Genomic DNA, 22,466 nt, shown 5'->3' with positions numbered 1-22,466 from the left:
AAGAATTGAATTTGCAATTGATAAGATTGTATAATAAAGTTATACTAGAAACTTATGCCAAATCAATGGCAAGCAGCTTTGATTTTATTTAATTTCCAATTTGATGTAATTAGTATTTTCCCGCCAAGAGTTTGGTGAGCGTTTGGCGCCTCATATAGTCATGTGACTTTAGACCAGGGTTGGGTTTTTTCATATTGTCCAGTGGGTTTGAAGTGTTCAGACGTTTGAGTTTTAGTTATAGTTGGAGCTATTTCGCCATCATGGTATGTTTGGTTTTTCTTTGTTTTTATGGAAGCAATAGCATTGCAGTTGGTGCTCTTAATTATATTGCTAATATCTAACAAAGTTCATGTTTAACTTTTATTGCAGTTGCACCAAAGAAGCTTTGAAATATAGTTTACAGCTTTACATTTGATAAATATCAAGCCTAAAGTTCTTAACTTTGGTAAGTTATACTATTTAGACTGTTTAAGCAATATAAAAGTCAACTAAAGCAATAATATAAATAATTTGTTTTAAATCTTATTTTTCTCACTTATTAAATATAAATAAGTTCGGTGGATCACTTTTATAAAATTGTGATTAAAGTGCTTAAATATCATTTGATACAACTTTATGCTAAGTTTTAAATGATACAATATATGTATATATAACATGTATAAAATGTATATATGTATTTGACATAATGTACATTTTCATGTCATTTGGATATGCGGCTTTCTGTTTGTTACAGGGCATTTCAATTTATACCATTTAGTGTGCAATTAACTGCGCAAGTTAATGGATTTACAAGGATGAAATATAAACACGAACTTTTAACAAGGATTTACGCTGTTATTGTAATTCTATCAACGCATCGTGAGTTACATAATTTTGTCTCGATAGCGTACGTCGGTGAGATTTCCATTGACAATTTGTAGAGGGGTTCTTCCACGTGCTGTTATTCCACCCACACCATAACGTTACCCCCACCGAATTGTCGACGTTGCACAACACAAGCATCCTGGTACCGTTCCCCAACGCAACGATACACTCTACAACGACCGTCACTTCTATCCAAATGAAATCTGGATTCATCAATGAACAGAATATTGGCCCAGTCCTGTATTTTGAATCGCAGATGTCGTCTGCACCACGTTAGTCTAGCGATACGATGACGTTGAAGCAGTATTGGGCGCACCGCTGGACGTCTCGGTCTGATGTTGTGCTCGCGCAGACGATTACGCACAGTTCTTGGACTGATTGATCGAAGTCCAGGAATGCTACGAGCAGTCAAACTTACTGTCTGTAAACGATTTCTCAGGTGCACAAGTCTAATGTGGTTGTCCTGTCGACGCGACGTCACACGAGGACGCCCAGAACGTGGTCGATCCCGAGTGTTACCAGATTGTTGGAAACGTCTCCATAATGACTGGATGGTGTTCCGATAAATTCCAAAGTGTCTTGCTACGATATTCTGTGCCATTTCAGCTTGAAGCATCACACCAGCACGATTACGTTGGTTTTCGCTGAGTCTTGGCATGATAGAAGGGTAAATTTTGTCAAAACTAAAGTGCTTTCCTTAACGAATGGTGTCCAAATAAACCTTTTACAGTTCTTACTCCAAACAGTATTTGCCATTAAAACTCGTGCGTACGAACACTTCAATAAACAACATGTGTTCACTAACCATGAAAAAGCCCCTGTATCTAAGTCATGTACTATCCGATATTGTTCAAAAACATCACCTATATCGATTTTTAGATTTTATAAATATAACCGATAGATATAGAAAAATTATACTAAATTTTATAATGCACAGTTTCTTTTTTCCGCTAGTATATATTGAAATCAAGATTCATAAACGTGTGATGAACAGATGAACGGACGCGTAAAGAGTCGTCAGGTGGCGCCCCATGAATTTTCACGTCACAATTTTTTTTTTAGTGATGTACGTAAACCTTCACACGAGTCAGAATTCTTCGCAACTATGGCGGAACAGACTGAGGAGTGTCCGGGTGACCATGATTTGTTATTTTCATATGCGAATAAAGATGTATTGAGTGACCACCCTCCCACTATTCTTGATAGTAGCATTGAATGAGAAGAACGTGACCTTAAAAATTGTGAATTGAATCAATGTAACCTCCCCTCCTCCCCAAATATATTTCAGAAATCGAAGGCATTTTTTTATTATTTGCATGTTAACTACCGACATCTCTTGTTTATTGTATATTTCTTATATGGTATTCTTTGCCCTTTCCACCGCCCAAACTAGGGTCCCCGAATCTCTAAACAGATGCTTCACTAACAGAGCTATCTCGTCACTAGTGTTTGAACAGTTCTTACTGTCACATTCCTCCCTCCTTAAATGTCTAGGGTGTTGCTAAAACGCGGAACGGAATTTAAGAACTCGGATGATTTATGTAGCTAATTAGCTAACATAACACTCAAAATCGGGAAATTGTGCGTTATTTTGATAATAATAATAATAAAGGGATTTTATACTGTAAGCGGTGGATTTATTTAAATCAAACTAAGTTAAATAAATGTTTATCAAATAGTTTACACGGCGTTTTACAAGAATCTTGTGATTTTGACAGAGGTGTTAGTGAGCAGCGACAAATATGATTATAGAATGAAAGAACACTCAAGGTCGATATACCCCCTCCCCTGTCTCGTGGTAATGCGTCTTTAACCGATACACATATCTTCATATAACACAGTGTATCAGTGCAATTACAACAGGGTGTGTGCTATGTATAAAACAACGATAAATCTTGATCTTATCAAGTCAACAAGTTATAGCATCTTGATTTTGATGTTTTATTTATTGGGAGTCAGAAAATGCAAAACCCGGGAAAACGGGGTAGTACCCACATATTCTAGCTTGATAATTTTCATGAAAATAATGAGTTATAAAATACATATGAATTAGTATGTAGTATATCAAACGGTGGATTGTGTGGATGACTTCCTGTTCTCTGTAAATTGTTCCCCCTTGTTTATAACAAGCCTTTTGGTTTTACAAAAGCTGACCTCGTCATAATATTATTGCATACAATATATTCCATGTCGCGTTTTAGCAACACACAATATGTTTAGACACCCTGAACATGCTGAAGACATCAAGTCATATGAACATATGGTAAATGACCAGAGACCAGGTTTGTTTTTGTACCAGTTGTAAGCAGGTTATTGAACGACATGTATTCAATTCTACATGTTGATACGGACAAAGTCCCACTCTATTCCAACCCAGGACTCAATTTCCAGGGTAATTGCAAAATAACAATTATGATCAACAGTTTCTAATTTATTAAATGGAAAAGTGAATTTGGAATTCTGTAATGAATACATACTGTTAACCCATTTAAAACAGTATATAAAACCACGTGTAATGAATCGAGTTGTAACAATCAGGTACGTAGAATCAGGTTGGAGATTTTTTGACAACGTTGATTTTCCGTTATTTTTACATATATGTAAAGTTTAATATCTATAAATCTAGTTCATATTCTCACATGCAAACTAAAATGTATTGGGTACCCCCCCAACCCCCAACCCCCGTCCAGTGTAATATCCAATGGTTAAAATGTAAGACTGAACTGATGTATTGAACCTATATGTAGTGAGGGAGGAACCCCTCACCTTCCCTACAATCAAGGATTTTGAAGTCTGGGCAAAATATATTTATTTGTTAGGTTTGTTGTTTTTGTTTCCTTTTTCATTTTTGTTTGTCAAGAATTTTAGACAATTGAGATCAGCTGCGCCACCTACTCTCCCACTATACACACTTTGAAGAACAGTGCTATTTACTGCCAATATTGATACATGTATATTAAATAGAGGTCTTTGATAGTGATATTCCGAGACTTCTAACTTTGCAAGTAAACAAACATACCCTGTGCTTAATTCGAAGTTAAATATTAGAATATTTGAATACATTTTATTTAAACTTGAAAATGCATTTCAAATTAACTATATTCGTTTCTGCCATGCGCCGTTGGAACACTTTTTATTAAAAGTTAAAATTTAAAGTTTAAAAAATCTGCATATAATCATTTTAAAATATATGTCATGCACATGTAGTTTTCCACGTTACATATTGATCTTATAGTTCCCATGGAATTTTTAATGTTGACATTTTTAAAAAGCGTGTCATTGTTCGATTTTGTATCAAATAACGAAATACCGTCTGATTCACTATCAAATTCATTCATTACTATAATTTGAACTTAAATGTTTCAAAACAGAATAAAATGATTTCAAAAGAAACATATTTTGCATGCGTAGTCTTTGTCAATCATGCTCTTTATTATGTGTTTGTGCACGTGTTAATCTGATGTCTCTCGAGGACGTTGATTGTAAATAACGAATTGATATCTATACAAACAATGAACTGGATAACGGTATATTTTTTCGGGTTATTAAGTGTCAGTTTTCATGTCTTGGCTCAGTATTTCGGCGGTGTGCAGGTTCTGTGTTTTGGGTGGTGCCGGAGCCCCACCAAGAAGACGGTGATGTGAGAGTGCGGTCGATTGGCATACAGCAATCAAACATGGCGATTCCCACCAGACAATATATCTCTATACTGACTATGGCTCTGTAAGTCCTGTAAACGGAAAATAGTTGTATTATAAACACTGTAAACATTCTGATAAACAACTTTTAACATTTTAGTAAACAATTTAAACCATTTGCTAAAAACTGTAAATATTTCAAACACTGTAAAAGTTTTGATATACACTGAAAACATTTTGATGATAACTTCCAATATCTAAAGTCTGGAAACATTCTATAATCACAGTAAATATTGTACCTACACTGCAAATATAAACATTTATTATCCTTAGCTCAAAAGCACTAGCCAAGTTTATTTAAAGTGTTTAGCAAAAGGTTTAAATTGTTTACTATGAACACTGTAAACATTTGTATAAACATTACAGACATTGGTATGAACACTGTAAACATTTGTAAAAACACATTACAGACATTGTTATAAACATTGTAAACATTTGTATAAACATTACAGACATTGGTATAAAAACTGTAAACATTTGTATAAACATTACAGACATTGGTATGAACACTGTAAACATTTGTATAAACATTACAGACATTGGTATGAACACTGTAAACATTTGTATAAACATTACAGACATTAGTATAAACATTGTAAACATTTGTATAAACATTACAGACATTGGTATAAAAACTGTAAACATTTGTATAAACATTACAGACATTGGTATGAACACTGTAAACATTTGTATAAACATTACAGACATTGGTATCAACACTGTAAACATTTGTATAAACATTACAGACATTGGTATGAACACTGTAAACATGTGTATAAACATGTACTGTAAAAGAATAGTATTATTCACGAAAGTGAACTCAGCGATATTTTGTACAAGACATATTACGTACTAGGCATCAAATTTATGGGTTGTATGGAGAGTTTGGCAAATAATGCATTCAATTTGAAAACGATAGCGTGGTTGTCGATTTGGATAGGCACATGAATCTCTTTCTATAGATTACGCGTTTAAAAGTTATGTACCGTAAATATATTGATGTCTCAAAAAAATTAACAAGAAAAAACCAAAAAACAAATGTTTAAAAACATGCACATTTTGCCTTATATTTGTTTTCTTACACTCGCGATATCAAATGTAGTGTATAGCAGGAGTGCAATTGTTATTAGGTGTTACAAGATGCAATTAGTACATTATAACTATTATCGCAAAGTATTGAGCCCCTATCCGGTTTCGGGTTGATTCCTCCATCTTGGGTTATTATCATTGCAACAGTGTAATAGTCTACAGATATATAATAAAAAACAAGTTCAAGTTCAATAATGTGAAAATGGTGACAGCTGTAATACTCAGATCGATCAATACTAAAACAACATAGTGTGCGTAAGGATTTTTGTGTAAATACTGTGAAAATATGTGTAGTAAAGAAAATATCTATCTATTGCTATTCATTTGATTATCTTACCATAGCATTAGCTAAACCTTAGATTAACTTTATAAACGGTTTTTCTTCGTCAGAGAACAATCTTGGTGTTATTTGATAGACAAAAGATTTAGGTGTGAGGTGTATTTGCTAATCATTGTTAGCTCTTCATACTTATGCAAGACCTAATTAACTTTCAAAACTGCAATATCGAAACAAAAAACGGGTGTTAGAAAATAAAACTTTAAAAAATCTGGAGTTCAACATTATACGATACTATCATACGTTTTGATAATATTGATCTTTTCGGAGTGTATAGTCCCAATCCATCGTAGATGATTTCTTCAATGAATGTCTGGGTTGTTTTTGTTGTGGGAGGATGCAGGTGAGGGAAACCTGTGGGGTTGGGGGTAGTGTAATTTTTAGAATCGATGAAACAATCATCCCTGCTTGCTTTAATGATATCTCCCTCATACAGAGAAAACATTTATTTTATCTTATTTTTTCGAAAGCAAATCTTTTCTTGTGTGTCTACATACTTTTAAATCAAGTTGTAAGGTTACTGGAACGTTACATATTTTACATTGAGGAATAGCAGTGAAGCAGCAATGGTTTATAAAGAAGGAGTCACTGTCTAGTTTGTCGGATACACGAGATGATACGTATATATCTGCACTCAAAATGTTATGATTTGCATAACGGCAAAACTATCACGTTTTTATTGATTATGAACCACCTCTCATACCCACCAAACTAAACAGAGAATCACAATATATGTATGTGAACCAAAAAAATGAAAATTTAAAGATACATAAAAATGCTGCCTTAAGAACTTTGAAATATACATGTCATTCCATGCTAATTTCTATAGACCTACCCACTAACCCTCAATTTGACTATTCAAACTTTCCTGAACTATCTAAAGTAGATATTTCATATCTTTTATATAAATTTCCTATTTCAAGATCTTTCATTTCACAGCATGTCCTTTGACCTTGTGAACTTGAATTCTAAGTTTAACGTACTTTTAAGAAAACATATACTGATAAGTATATCAGGAACTAATTTAGATAGAGCTTTCATATTTTGTGTAAAGATTCTTTATGGCAGAACATTGTGACACAATGATATTTGGTCTTTTGACTTTGGAGTTGATCTACGTGTACTATTAAAATAAACTAACCTTTGTAATAGCTCTTGAACTATTTAACATGTTTAAGGTAGACCTTTCATATTTTGAATATAAATTCTTTATGGCAAGACCTTGTTATATTTTGGTGTTGACTTTAAACAACGGCAGGGCCAAGGTGGCTAAGATTATATTGGAACCAAATATTTTAGACCTGATGCCTTTAAAGATACATAAAAATGCTGCCTTATAGAAGTTTGAAATATACATGTCATTACATGTTAATGTCTATAGACCTACTCACTATTCCTCAATTTGCATGAACTGAATCATTTACATCCAGTTGCCTAAGTTATTGAGAAATTAACACAGTGGAGTTTCAAAGGATTATCACAGAATAAACGTTGTAAATAGATATTGAGAAAAAGTTTACGATTTTCAGAGATATTTCAAAAAACGACTGCCTTAGTAGATTTTTTTTCAGAGGTGGGACATTGCCTCTAAACGCTCTGTTTTTTTTTTCACAAATTGGTAAACTGTGAATTCGAAGTTAAATTGGAAATTTGATAAATGTTGTTTGAAATTTTCCCACACTGCTGTCAAATTTGATTGTAGTATATATATACCTAAACCGAGACATTGAAACAATATGCCAAATGAGTGGATGAAATAGGAAGACATATGTTTATTTTGACATAGATGAAATTGAAATATATCCTATTTGGATTTCGGGATAAATTTAAACAAAGCACAAAAAAAAAAAATACATGTACGGTAGTAAATGAATTCATTATAAAGCTAATAAATAGTCTATTATAAAATTTGCGTAAAATCTAGAGAATGTTAGCGTTCAATATCCAGAAAATGTATTGAACGCTAACTTTACATTGGGTAAATTATGTCCGTCCGAAACATTCCGAGTATGAGCGTTCAATATTGACCTTACCGTAACGACGTAAGGTGGCAGGGGACAGTTTCTTTGGTTTTGAAACATGTGGATAGGGGGTATACACCAAAGTCAGATTATGACAGACTAATGAAAAATCATATTTCCCTTTTATGTCAATACTTGTATTTCATATTAGTGTAGTTAATAAATTATGACCCTAAATTACATGTAATCTATAAATACTGGTGCTGGTGCACAAAACATGCTCTGAGCAGGTTCCCCTTTTTTGCTTTGATTTTCCCTCATTTGGGCTAATCCGCACCACCCCCGCACCATCACAGTACCAAACATGGGGATTTAGACACTGTGCACAATCAAGAACCCTATCTGCCCTTCTCAAAAATCTACCTCTCATATGGGGCCATCCACCTTCCCTCACAGCTACAGACCTTTTGCTAGACCCTGCATGTTTTCACCGGAATTTCTTCAGCAACTGACCACGTGTCTTAGTTTCGTATTTGCACCCATCTATATGCTAGGAATCATGGTGACACCTACATGTTGTATATCAACATTTTTACTAAGCACTCAGCTACATTTGACATGCATCCTAAAATTATTGTATACATTTTTACACATGTAATATCACTTCAAATACAGGGTAATTCCATTTTTTGAAAAAGTTGACCGGGCCTATAGTGCGAAACTGTCCCCTGCTACCTTTAAGAATTCTGACATCTCATGTCATTGACGTCAACTCCCATTTTTGACAAATCTGACTTATTCTGAGTGAAACTACACCAATACATCATGTCGACCGCCCTAAATGTGTACGCAATAAAATTATTTAAAAACCCTACATTTCTGTGTATGATGTTGTCATTTTAGAGTGATGAGAGTGTTCGAGTAAGATCCCTGTGCCTAACAAATAATATTACAAGTATATTGTATCTATGGTAAAAGTGACCTTATATGTGGTGCTACATGCTGAACATGTAATCATGAGAACCTGTGTAGAAAATGATGGATTAGAGAGAGATAAAGGGACATAACTGCTCTTAAAATCAAGAAAATTTCCAACTTCACTGTCTACTTCTTTACATACTGTATATGTATAGACCTGAAATATGCTCTAATTAAGTAAACAACTCCCCAACAAGATTTTGAATACCTGTTCTCTTCTTACATTCTATTCTATGCCATCCTAATAGTGAAAACTAAAGATTCATGCAATTCAGTCAAATGTCAAAGGGGAGGTGGCTTGTTTACAAGTACCACCCATAAATGAGAAAATGGTGTTAACTGTGTTTTTTGTGTACAAAATGTCTCTAAAATGACTTATTTCTCTATCTGCAAGTATTTTTTCATAAATATGTATCATGGTGCTGAGAAGAAATGTGATCTACTGTACCTGAGACCTGTCAATCAGTACAATTTGTTAATTACATGTAGAACATGTAAAACTACATGTAATCTATGTAAAAAGAATACACAGTATATGAAGTACCCCAAATAACATTATTTTAACCACTAAGCTTATTTACATGTACTTACATGTCACTATGATACTTGACCAGATTCTGGTTTTCCATAGTACTAAAGCATAGCTTACCCCCCTTGACTCTGTTGTCTACCATTGTGACACTAATGTGATACATCTATTGAAATAAGGGGTTGTATTACGTATCTAATACATTTATCTTGATAATATTAATGAAATTGACTGAATTCCATGGGTTTCAAAAAATGCCATTCTCTTAAAGGTGGCAGGGGACAGTTTCTTTGGTTTTGAAACATGTGGATAGGGGGTATACACCAAAGTCAGATTATGACAGACTAATGAAAAATCATATTTCCCTTTTATGTCAATACTTGTATTTCATATTAGTGTAGTTAATAAATTATGACCCTAAATTACATGTAATCTATAAATACTGGTGCTGGTGCACAAAACATGCTCTGAGCAGGTTCCCCTTTTTTGCTTTGATTTTCCCTCATTTGGGCTAATCCGCACCACCCCCACACCATCACAGTACCAAACATGGGGATTTAGACACTGTGCACAATCAAGAACCCTATCTGCCCTTCTCAAAAATCTACCTCTCATATGGGGCCATCCACCTTCCCTCACAGCTACAGACCTTTTGCTAGACCCTGCATGTTTTCACCGGAATTTCTTCAGCAACTGACCACGTGTCTTAGTTTCGTATTTGCACCCATCTATATGCTAGGAATCATGGTGACACCTACATGTTGTATATCAACATTTTTACTAAGCACTCAGCTACATTTGACATGCATCCTAAAATTATTGTATACATTTTTACACATGTAATATCACTTCAAATACAGGGTAATTCCATTTTTTGAAAAAGTTGACCGGGCCTATAGTGCGAAACTGTCCCCTGCTACCTTTAAGAATTCTGACATCTCATGTCATTGACGTCAACTCCCATTTTTGACAAATCTGACTTATTCTGAGTGAAACTACACCAATACATCATGTCGACCGCCCTAAATGTGTACGCAATAAAATTATTTAAAAACCCTACATTTCTGTGTATGATGTTGTCATTTTAGAGTGATGAGAGTGTTCGAGTAAGATCCCTGTGCCTAACAAATAATATTACAAGTATATTGTATCTATGGTAAAAGTGACCTTATATGTGGTGCTACATGCTGAACATGTAATCATGAGAACCTGTGTAGAAAATGATGGATTAGAGAGAGATAAAGGGACATAACTGCTCTTAAAATCAAGAAAATTTCCAACTTCACTGTCTACTTCTTTACATACTGTATATGTATAGACCTGAAATATGCTCTAATTAAGTAAACAACTCCCCAACAAGATTTTGAATACCTGTTCTCTTCTTACATTCTATTCTATGCCATCCTAATAGTGAAAACTAAAGATTCATGCAATTCAGTCAAATGTCAAAGGGGAGGTGGCTTGTTTACAAGTACCACCCATAAATGAGAAAATGGTGTTAACTGTGTTTTTTGTGTACAAAATGTCTCTAAAATGACTTATTTCTCTATCTGCAAGTATTTTTTCATAAATATGTATCATGGTGCTGAGAAGAAATGTGATCTACTGTACCTGAGACCTGTCAATCAGTACAATTTGTTAATTACATGTAGAACATGTAAAACTACATGTAATCTATGTAAAAAGAATACACAGTATATGAAGTACCCCAAATAACATTATTTTAACCACTAAGCTTATTTACATGTACTTACATGTCACTATGATACTTGACCAGATTCTGGTTTTCCATAGTACTAAAGCATAGCTTACCCCCCTTGACTCTGTTGTCTACCATTGTGACACTAATGTGATACATCTATTGAAATAAGGGGTTGTATTACGTATCTAATACATTTATCTTGATAATATTAATGAAATTGACTGAATTCCATGGGTTTCAAAAAATGCCATTCTCTTAAAGGTGGCAGGGGACAGTTTCTTTGGTTTTGAAACATGTGGATAGGGGGTATACACCAAAGTCAGATTATGACAGACTAATGAAAAATCATATTTCCCTTTTATGTCAATACTTGTATTTCATATTAGTGTAGTTAATAAATTATGACCCTAAATTACATGTAATCTATAAATACTGGTGCTGGTGCACAAAACATGCTCTGAGCAGGTTCCCCTTTTTTGCTTTGATTTTCCCTCATTTGGGCTAATCCGCACCACCCCCACACCATCACAGTACCAAACATGGGGATTTAGACACTGTGCACAATCAAGAACCCTATCTGCCCTTCTCAAAAATCTACCTCTCATATGGGGCCATCCACCTTCCCTCACAGCTACAGACCTTTTGCTAGACCCTGCATGTTTTCACCGGAATTTCTTCAGCAACTGACCACGTGTCTTAGTTTCGTATTTGCACCCATCTATATGCTAGGAATCATGGTGACACCTACATGTTGTATATCAACATTTTTACTAAGCACTCAGCTACATTTGACATGCATCCTAAAATTATTGTATACATTTTTACACATGTAATATCACTTCAAATACAGGGTAATTCCATTTTTTGAAAAAGTTGACCGGGCCTATAGTGCGAAACTGTCCCCTGCTACCTAAACAAACCGTAATGACGGGTTTAATATTGAACAATTAAGAAATGCATGCTGATATTGCACACTTTCACCTTAGATGTCAATATTGATGAATTACCCTCTATTTTGGAGTATTTTGAGTGAAAAGGGATGTAATTTAAGAACTATATACTTTAGCTTCATAATAAAAGGGTTATTGAACTTAAATTGGTGGATATTGGCACTCGTTGGCTGTCAAATGCACTCGCAAGCTATTGCATTTTGACAGCCAACGAGTGCCAATATTCACCAATATAAGTTCAATAACCCTATAAAATAATTACTGCTGATGATGCACGTGATTTCTCGAGAAACTCACTGATTCAACTCTATATTGCTGTGATGACAATGCGATTTCCAGAATATCGGGAAAAAAGTTATGTATATATCTATGTAAGTTCATTCACACATATTGACGATTGGAGGAGACCTCCGGAATAAAATTTTGAGGTTACGATAAATATTGCGACTTTGTAAACACCATGAACTTCCACATATCTATTTTACAAATACTTAATACATGTAGTACAAAAAAATGTTTAAACTATTAGTTTTCAATTCTTGCCAAAATGGAAAGGCTGTCACAATAATTAGCATTGATTTTTTTTTTGGTGTATATGTTACACTTGTCAAATGTGCGTGATTCTAAATAACAGTTGTATTTACATTTTTACTTTATTTTGAGCTAATCAAACCTTAGGTTGCATAATAATGATGACGAATTTTTGTTTGGAGTTTTGACTATCATGATCGTTTATTTTCAAATAAGTGTCATAAAATATACCCTCACCTTCCATTAATTACGACAGGTCGAATATTACAAGAAATAGAAATAGAAATTGACCCAAGGCCAAGAGAGTTTAAAAAATCCGTATTTACCCTCCTTATGTAGTTTTATATGAAAAATCCTGTCATACATACGTTGAGTTGATTTCGTGCTGTCTCTTAAGTTAGTGTAAGATGTCAAAGGAAAAGTAATAACAGTAAATTATGTCGAACTTGTCTCTGGACTGTTGTAAAAGTTATCGTTCTTTGATCTGGTTTATGACTAATTCAATATTGGAGAAAAATATATTGAGAGAAATATCTGTAAATAGTTGATGATAAATTAAAAGTTAATAAAAGAAAAATTATTACAAATACTAGTTAACTAAGTAAGACTTTAGCATATGGCTTCAATTAGGTATTATATATTAACCCAAATATCAACCCGAAGACTTCAATGCTTCATTGTAATACAAACAGACCGTTTATAACTAGTGCATGGTTATTACAATATCTTCGTGGTCTTTGGTGATCAGGTCTTCTAACGGTCTGTTGTAATTCCCATGGGCACGAATTGTGCTCATTTGTTAGCTGACCTGTTTCTATGTTCATATGAAGCAGAATTTATTCAAAAACCGTCTACGTGAGAAGAAAAAATCTCTCGCTGTGGCCTTCAATTCGACATTTCGATATATCGATGACGTTTTGTCTATTAACAATAATAACTTTCATTCATATGTCGATTTGATATATCCCTGTGAGCTCAAAATAAAGGACACCACAGAGTCGTCCACTTCTGCTTCATACTTAGATATTTTATTGAAAGTAAACATTAACGGCAAACTGACAACTCAACTGTATGACAAACGGGATGATTTCAGCTTCTCCACCGTCAACTTCCCATATTTATGTAGCAATATTCCATTATCACCTGTATATGGTGTTTATATATCTCAACTGATTCGATATGCAAGAGCTTGTTCTGGGTATAGTCCGTTTTTAAATCGAGGTAAGCTACTGACAAACAAGTTGATGGTACAGGGGTTTCAACAGTCTCGATTGAAGTCAGTATTTCGCAAATTCTATGGTCGTTATAACGATCTAGTTCGTCAATACAACCTATCATTGAGTCAAATGTTTTCCGACGCGTTTTATATACCGAATGTTAAGCCGTTCTTGGCACACTGATTTTGACTGCAGATAACTCCGTTGACCTGATCAGGGTTTAGGGCTCACGACGGGTGTGACCTGTCGACAGGGGATGCTTACTCCTCCTAGCACCTGATCCCACCTCTGGTGTTTCCAGGGGTCCGTTTTTGCCCAACTATCTATTTTGTATTGCTTGTAGGAGCTATGAGATTGATCACTGTTTGTTATCTTCACCTTTAATTTAGCCATTGAAGTTGCTGCAAAGGTAATGATTAAAACAATTTATCACAATTGCACTGATAAACTCACTACCTGGTTCCTGATTCCATGGTGCACACTTCTAAGGTTTCAGATGAAACAAATAACAGATCTCTTTTAATTCAAACAATGTATACATAAAGTTAAACTGTTTCGAAAGTAAAGTTAAAGAAAATTTCCGTTATTATCGATGATGAATTTAATGTATGTTTAAAATTTCTTAAAATGTTTCCATTAACTAATGTTGGCATTTCTGTCTCACCTTTCGTAAAAATAAAGCTTGCTTAATAGTATATTCCTCTCACTGAATATCTTATTGATCCGCATTTCTAGCAATATTGCGGAGACAGAGACAAATTCACGGAAAATCAAACTACAATAGGTGATGGCATATAAAGGTTAAAAACTTTGCGTGTCTATGGCACATGTTGTGTGTCTGTGATTGATATTTGATACTAATTAAAATGAAAATGAAACTCATCCTGTTTTCTAACGTTTCATTTCAATTGGTATATCAGCATTCATAAATCCTGATTCGCCACACTTAGCCTATAAATATCCATCTAAATCAAACAAACAAACACTGACTCTGCTGATTCAGAATCCTAAGCGAAGGTATCTTCTCTTGAGTTTTTTCTCTTCGTTATTCAGTTTTAAAAGATAGGACTTGATTAACGTATCCCGCTATTGTAAATGATTTTCTACATTAATTGCAGCACTACAAGAATGAATACAAAGGGACTGCTGATGTTCGCTATGCTCCTGTGTGTTGTGATATTTACGGACGCTGACTCCCGGAAACCGAAAGTCTTTCTCCAAGACTATACCAGCTACAAAAATGTCTGTCGTGAAATGGATTGGGAACCAAGATGCAACAAGCAACCGCCTAAAGGTAGATTATATATTTTTGATATATCTATTGACTGGTAGTCAAACACACTTACTCATAGGTAACTCATAGACTTATCAACATTTACGCACAGGTAGTTCATGTACTTATAAACAAAGTAAATTGACAGGCTGATCAAAAGTTAATAAATATAATCCGTGGATTTTATTAACCACATTTCTAAATACTCGTATGAACAGTTAACTTAACGTAGCCATAGACATATGAAATGCATGGTTTAATGTAAAATGGGATAAGAAAAACAAAGGACTGCAAATGAATGACTGTGAAGACAGATGCATTTTCAATTTAATTTCAATAGTCATTGTTTATTTTGAAAATTAGTTCTCACATCCCAACAATGACCCAAAATGATTGATTCCATGTAAAGTTTGTCTCCATGTCCAAAGGATATAGAATGAGAACGTTCTATTTCCTTGAGCATTTTAGCATCGTTTTAGTCTAGTATTTATCACATAGCAGACACAACACTACTAGAGACTATCGGATTGACAAATGATATCTCCTAATTAAATGAAAACCAACATTTTCATTAGTAACATGATTATTAAATTGACCTGCTGCAGAGATTTGAAAAGTGACTTACAACACTAGTAAAAAATAAAATCAGTGTTATTTGGTCAGAGGATTTAGTAATTTTGATATCATTGTCTTTTGATTCTAGGTTATTTTGGAAAGGTTGTTGCTTTTCATGCTGTTCTCACTAACGATCTGCAAAATGTACCAAAAAACACAATATTGAAACTTGGCAGTGTCCAAACAAACGAAGGAGGAGGATACAATCCAACAACAGGTAAATTCACTGCTCCTACAGACGGCGTCTACTCGTTTTCGTGGACCTACCATACAAACAAAGGATCCGTTGCTTACGTGGGTGGATATGTGGATGGTAAACAGACTGTATATATTGGAATTTACGGTCAGGCAAGTACCTGGAAGAGCACGTCAGGCCACCTCGTCGTTAAACTAACAAAAGGGAAACAATTCTGGATTCAAGTTACCATTGGAAATATCCAATGGCTAAGTGGTGGATACACTTTCCTTTCCGGCTACAAATTGTCTGGTTGTTAAAACTATCGGTCATAAATCATATTGATAACTATTCTTGGTTTTGTTTGTAAATTTTAGACTTGATTATCATATCGAAATGTACTCGTTCGAATGATGACATAGACAAAATAGACTCCTGTAAAAATATACTCTAGATATCAAAATTATACTAGTAAAATGAATCCTGGAACAATGACGGTATGTGTACAGTGTTTAGATAAGTATAGTTTTCCAAGAAACATATGCATCATTATGATATGTTGACAGTGCTATCGTCTGAGCGTGTATATGTGCGGATCCAAAGAAAAAAATATTTGCGCAATTAATTTAATCTCATGCATTTTTCCCGAGACGTCCAAACTATACTACAACATACTGTTCTTATTCACTATAACTAATAGTGCACACCAATAGACAAACATATGCATAGTTCTACCAAACGTAGGGGTGGGGTTCGGTCGATTCACGTTTGCTGCATGTTAGACGCCCTTTCTACTTTTATTCTACCTCTTTTCATGGTTCATTTTTTTCTGTCCTAATTTAGAGCTTGGTGTACTCGTTTTCATATGTAACAGTAACTTTGCAATTGGCTATTGAAACTAAAGTCTACACTACGGAATGTGAAAATGAATGGATAGTATAACCGGTGCTTATTGTGAAGTCCTGTGATTCGTAATTTCTGCAAAACACACAAACTCGTTATATTTACGCTGGTCTTGGGTGAAATTCCTTCCAAACCATGCCGTCAGTTCCTTAATTTACTCGTAATTTTCCAAAGGAATAAATGCTGACAGCATATTCAACATTCTTTGTCACAACAGAGCCCAGTCTTGTATTCCAACTTACTTCAAGTTCACGTTTACACCCTGTATTTCATACAGATATACCTCAACTATCACATCCAAACTTTCTAATTATAAACGAACTTTGCAAAGTCTAGATATAGACCATCTTACACTTAATCGAACACTGTTTTCTTTGTCTTCTTTCAACTATATTCCAGCTCAACATGTCAATATTGGCGAAGTTGATAAAGTTGAAAACGAGAACCCCAAATCACTTATTCCAAAAGGTCCAAAACACAAAAACCTTGATCTTTCAACCGGCACCAACACTTCACCTCTAGTATGAATTTCGTTGAAGATGGGTTCAATATGAAAACGTAGAACTTGATACATTATCAGAATGGATTATAAGTATCAGAGGAATATTAAAATCCTGCATTAGATACATTAAAAGTACGTACTACGAAAGGTGAAAATAACGAAAAGTGGTCAATCTCATATATCCTACAAGCAATACAAAGGAGAGTTTTAGGAAAACACTGACCCCTGGGTTGGCCAGAGGTGGGCTCAAGTGCATATCCTTCTGTGTTTAGTAAACCTGAAGTGATAAAAGGATTAGATACGTTACATGAGGAATATGCTTTCGTTGCAGGTGACAAAGTTTGTATCAACATTATCTTGGTTTGTAAGGCTCATTTTTACAAATGTATTTTAAACGAACTTTGCATTAATTCCACTCTTGGTAATTAATTGTACTTATACTCCAATTGCCTTTGTTGAAATTCTTCAAAACTATGCTTCAGCTTTAGATACATTTAAATTCCCAGTCAATGGACCGGATTAATATGAGTTACCGTATTGTTACCGAATTCTTAACCTTCATAAACACCCTTACAGAAATATATTGCTGGATCCAATAAGTGTTCTACCGAGCATCTCTTTCTTTCCTCCTCACGAAAATTTAAATATCTGTAAAGAAGAAAGTTCAAAGGTATTGTACCGCTACATATGATAGAAGTTGTGTAAATCAACTATTGATTCCAAATAAAATTTAAAGGATTTTTAGTGAACTATCGCAAATGTTTTCCCAAATCAACAACATCAAAACCTTTTTTAACATTTTACACGACCATTCCTCACGATAAATTAAAGATTAGACTTTTTGACACCATAGGCAGTTGCTTTGTCAACAAAAGTGGAAAACAGAAATATTCATATCTAGTGATTAGTCATTAAAATAAATACTTTGTTAAACAACATTCTGATTCCATGCATAAGTTTTATGAAGTTGAAATAAAAAATATGCTCCTCGTCGACAATATATTCGTGGTATTTGGTGATCAGGTCTTCCAACAGTCTGTTGTAATTCCCATGGGCACGAAATGTGCTCCTTTGTTAGATGACCTGTTTTTATATTCATATGAAGCAAAATTTATTAAGAAACTTCTACGTTAGAAGAAAAAATCTCTTGCTGTGACCTTCAATTCGAAATTTAGATATATCGACGACATTTCGTCCATTAACAATATTAACTTCCATTCATATGTTGATTTAATATATCTCCATGAACTCGAAATCAAAGACACCATAGAGTCATCTACGCCTGTGTCATACTTAGATATTTTATTGAAAGTAGACATTAACGGCAAACGGACACATCTCAATTGTGTGACAAACGGATGATTTCAGCTTCTCCATCGTCAACTTCCCATATTTATGTAGCAATATTCAATTATCACTTGCATATCGTGTTTATATCTCTCAACTGATTCAATACGCAAAAGTTTTTTATGCGTATGGTAAGTTTTTAAATCAAAGCAAGCCACTGACAAACAAGTTGATGGTACATGGGGTTTCAACAATCTCGATTGAAGTCGGAATTTCGCAGATTATATGGTCGTTATAACGATATAGTTCTTTAATACAACCTATCATTGGGTCAAATGCTGTCTGACGTGTTTCATAGAGATTGTTAGACTGTTCTTGACACACTGATTTTGACTAGGGATAGCTCAGTTTCTCTGATCAGGATATAGGGATCAGGGCGGGTGTGACTGGTTGACAGGGGATGCTTACTCCCCCCAGCCTCCGGTGTGTCCAAGCGTCCGTGTTTGCCCAACTATCTATTTTGTGTTGCTTATAGAAGTTTTGAGATTGATCACTGTTCGTTTTCTTCACTTTTCATTGTCAAATTTTCGGGACCATCTTTCCATTATTCAAGACAAACAAAAAGAATTACATAACGTGGCCAATATTAACTGAGAATAATAATAAAACAACAAAAATCACACACACACACACACACACACACACACACACACACACACACACACACACACACACACGTGTAACGCGTGTCAAATGAACACCTTAACTTCCCACCTGCAACTGAACACTTCTACAGTTATTGGTATTTTAGTACGAAAATTTACTATTTGGTACTAAAAACAACATAGAAGACATTGCTGCGGTCGAAATTTGTGAAATATTCACTCCTTGAGGGCAATTGAACACATTCCTTTACACACGGGCAATTGAACACTTTCCTTTACACACGGGCAATTGAACACTTTCCTTTACACACGGGCAATTGAACACTTTCCTTTACACACAGGCAATTGAACACATTCCTTTACACACGGTCAATTGAACACTTTCCTTTACACACAGGCAATTGAACACTCTGGCACACACGGGCAAATGAACACTCTGATACACACGTGTAATTGAACACTCTGACTCACATGGCCAATTAAATACTCTGGTACACGCAGTCAGCTAAACACTCTGATACACACGGGCAATCAAACACTCTGAAACATCCAAACAATCATTCTCACCACGCTAAATAAATAAGGCCAAATATCTAAAGCTTACAAAAAAGCGTGAAACGATGACATAAATCGAAATTGGGATGGGATAGACAGAGAATCCACACATTTCGTTGAAATTATCGCCGCAAGAAAATAAAAAATAAAGGGGGGGGGGTAGTATTCATTGGATGATTGATTATATATTTTACGTCCCGTCGAGAATATTGTATTCATATTGAGACGTAACCAGCTTTAAGCGGAGTACCACGAATTTAGACCTATCCAATGTATCCATAGGGTTCAGGGTCGTAGCAGTGAGGGTTCTTTGAAATATCGTGCCAACACCTACTACATGTACGACAAGGGATATACGTTTATAAGGTCACATCCAAAAGATCCGTGATTCTCACTTCTAAATGTCGAGCGTTTGGCGAAGGAGCAATTAACACTACCAATTTTAACGTCTTAGGTTTGACGCATGAACGATGCTTGAACTCACGACCTCCCGGTTACGAAGCGAACTCTCTACCAATGAGCTACCGCGACCGGTCGGGGGGAGGGGTAGTAGTGTCCATAATGATGACTTTTATTGTAATAATAACTTATGATAATCATCATTATTATATATATATATATATATATATATATATACTTCTATGATTATAGACTCCCTCGTTTGCCAATGCATGCTGTACGGGCCAGACTCTGTAGTAATTCGACCAAAAAGTATGATAAATAAAATCAAAATTCTGTAATACAGTGCCTAAAGGATCTAAAACAAGTATTCATAATTATATACATTTTTTGTATCACTTTAAGTTTTTTGTTGACTTTTGACATGAATAAAAATTAGATATCTTTGTAAAGAAATGTTACGCGATATCTTAATTCCACTCTAAAAGGGAACATTTTCATGAACATTCTGTTTATATATGTAACTACATAGATGTGACCTTACAGAAAACTTTAATCAAACGTTGCAAAAACCATAAATTCTTTGAAAATCCGGTTTATAACACCAGTTTATATAACATAACTTCAGAATCAGGATTTGTTCCCGGTTCCTTTATATACTGTTACAAAAATATCTACATGTTTATGATATGTACATGCACATTATGTCAATTTTGACTATCATCTCACCTTGAAATATGAGGACAAAATTGTAATAGAGAACCCCCAAAAATCACGATTTTGCTTCATCTTAGATATTTTTGTTTAGAGATTTTGTGCCTTTGGCACTCATTACGCCCTTCCCTAAACGTGTTACGTGTTGGACCCCCCCCCCCCCCCCCCCCCCCCCCCCCATTAACCACGTCTGAAACACACCGACAATTGAACCTGGTACATTGCGCATAAATTGAACTATTATAACGAAAGGTAAAATTCAAGTTACATATTTGTAAGTTTTATTGATGAACTTAGTTCAGTCTCGAAAGGCAAGTAGAGATTTAAAACATTCCCTGAACATTGGCAATTCGCGCCTTCGAATGAGAAATAATCTCCCTCATAAAAGTGATTTGGACCCCCACTCCTTTCCCTGCCGATCTGAGGACAGAGATGACCAATTGCAAATTCAAGGGAACATATTACCTTCTGTTTTTGTTCAAAAACTGGACGTGTCCTCTCATGACCTTTATAATACAAATTCACCAGGTTGATTTTTAAAATCTTATTAATGTTTTACATACGCTCAAATTGAAGTCCAATAATATACGCGCATCAAATCAATTATCGCTCTCATTAATTCAATTGATGCGCACATCCATGTGGTGGAAATATTGCTCGCAAAAATTAATTTAGAGCTCTGTATGAATGACTTGATTATCTCTTTTAATTCAATGGAGGATCTTTTTAATTATATATACAAGGCTATTTCATAAGCAATTAATGCGCGCATCATTTTTTTTTTAAAAGAGCAACAATTCAATTAAAGAAATCATTCAATTGTGGATATCTTGAATTGAAGATTATATCTCAATTAGATAATCTCTCTAAAATAATTATTCCACCCATCAATTTAATTAATGATATCATTAATTCAATAGAAGAGAGCAATAATTCAATTATTGTGCACATTAAGTGATGTTAGCATTAATGAATTATTGCTCTCTTCAATTGAATTGTAGCAATGCATTAATTCTATTGATGGTATCATTAAATTATAATTCATTTGAGGAGAGCAACAATTAAATTATTGCGTGCATCAATTCAGCAGAATAAATAATGATATCAATAATTCAATTCATGCTCGCAATATATATATAATGCAGAATTGAAGATATTAATTATTTGAAGAGATCTTTGATTGCGTGCATGAAATGAATTGATAATATCTTCAAATAATTAAAGATATCTTCAAATATTTGAGTTTGTTAATTTGGCGCTCCATAGATCTAAAACTATTCCTAGTGGATTCTGGTGCTTTCTGACTCGAGACATCATAACAGCTCTTGCCACAAATGAATCTCACCATACAAGTGATAAAAACACACTTGAATATGTTGCAGAAAAATAAAGATCAGGTGGATCGCATATACCTATAGCCACCTCTCTTTTAATTTCTTCATAGGATTCATATACTTAAAGGGATTTTTCTCCTTGAAAAGGTGATATTTAAAAATATGTCACTTTTTAAGGAATTTTATAA

At 34.4% G+C, this 22,466-nt stretch overlaps 1 protein-coding gene across 2 annotated transcripts; it reads left to right on the top strand.

The window, feature by feature from the left end:
• Positions 1–14,803: 14,803 nt before the first annotated feature.
• Positions 14,804–16,270, top strand: LOC125655482 (complement C1q tumor necrosis factor-related protein 3-like). 2 transcript variants are annotated; one of them, XM_048885795.2, is made up of 3 exons: positions 14,804–14,873; positions 14,975–15,150; positions 15,833–16,270. In XM_048885795.2, exons 2-3 carry the CDS (start codon positions 14,985–14,987, stop codon positions 16,237–16,239), a joined length of 573 nt encoding a protein of 190 aa, XP_048741752.2. In that variant the 5' UTR covers positions 14,804–14,873; positions 14,975–14,984; the 3' UTR covers positions 16,240–16,270. The 2 variants fall into 2 exon arrangements, with proteins under 2 accessions (XP_048741752.2, XP_056000148.1); XM_056144173.1 differs by having other exon boundaries at positions 14,804–15,150.
• The last annotated feature ends 6,196 nt before the right edge of the window (positions 16,271–22,466 follow it).

This window comes from Ostrea edulis, chromosome 7 (assembly GCF_947568905.1).
Source record: "Ostrea edulis chromosome 7, xbOstEdul1.1, whole genome shotgun sequence".
NCBI lineage: Eukaryota > Metazoa > Mollusca > Bivalvia > Ostreida > Ostreidae > Ostrea > Ostrea edulis.
This window is presented reverse-complemented; position numbering and strand designations above follow the sequence as displayed.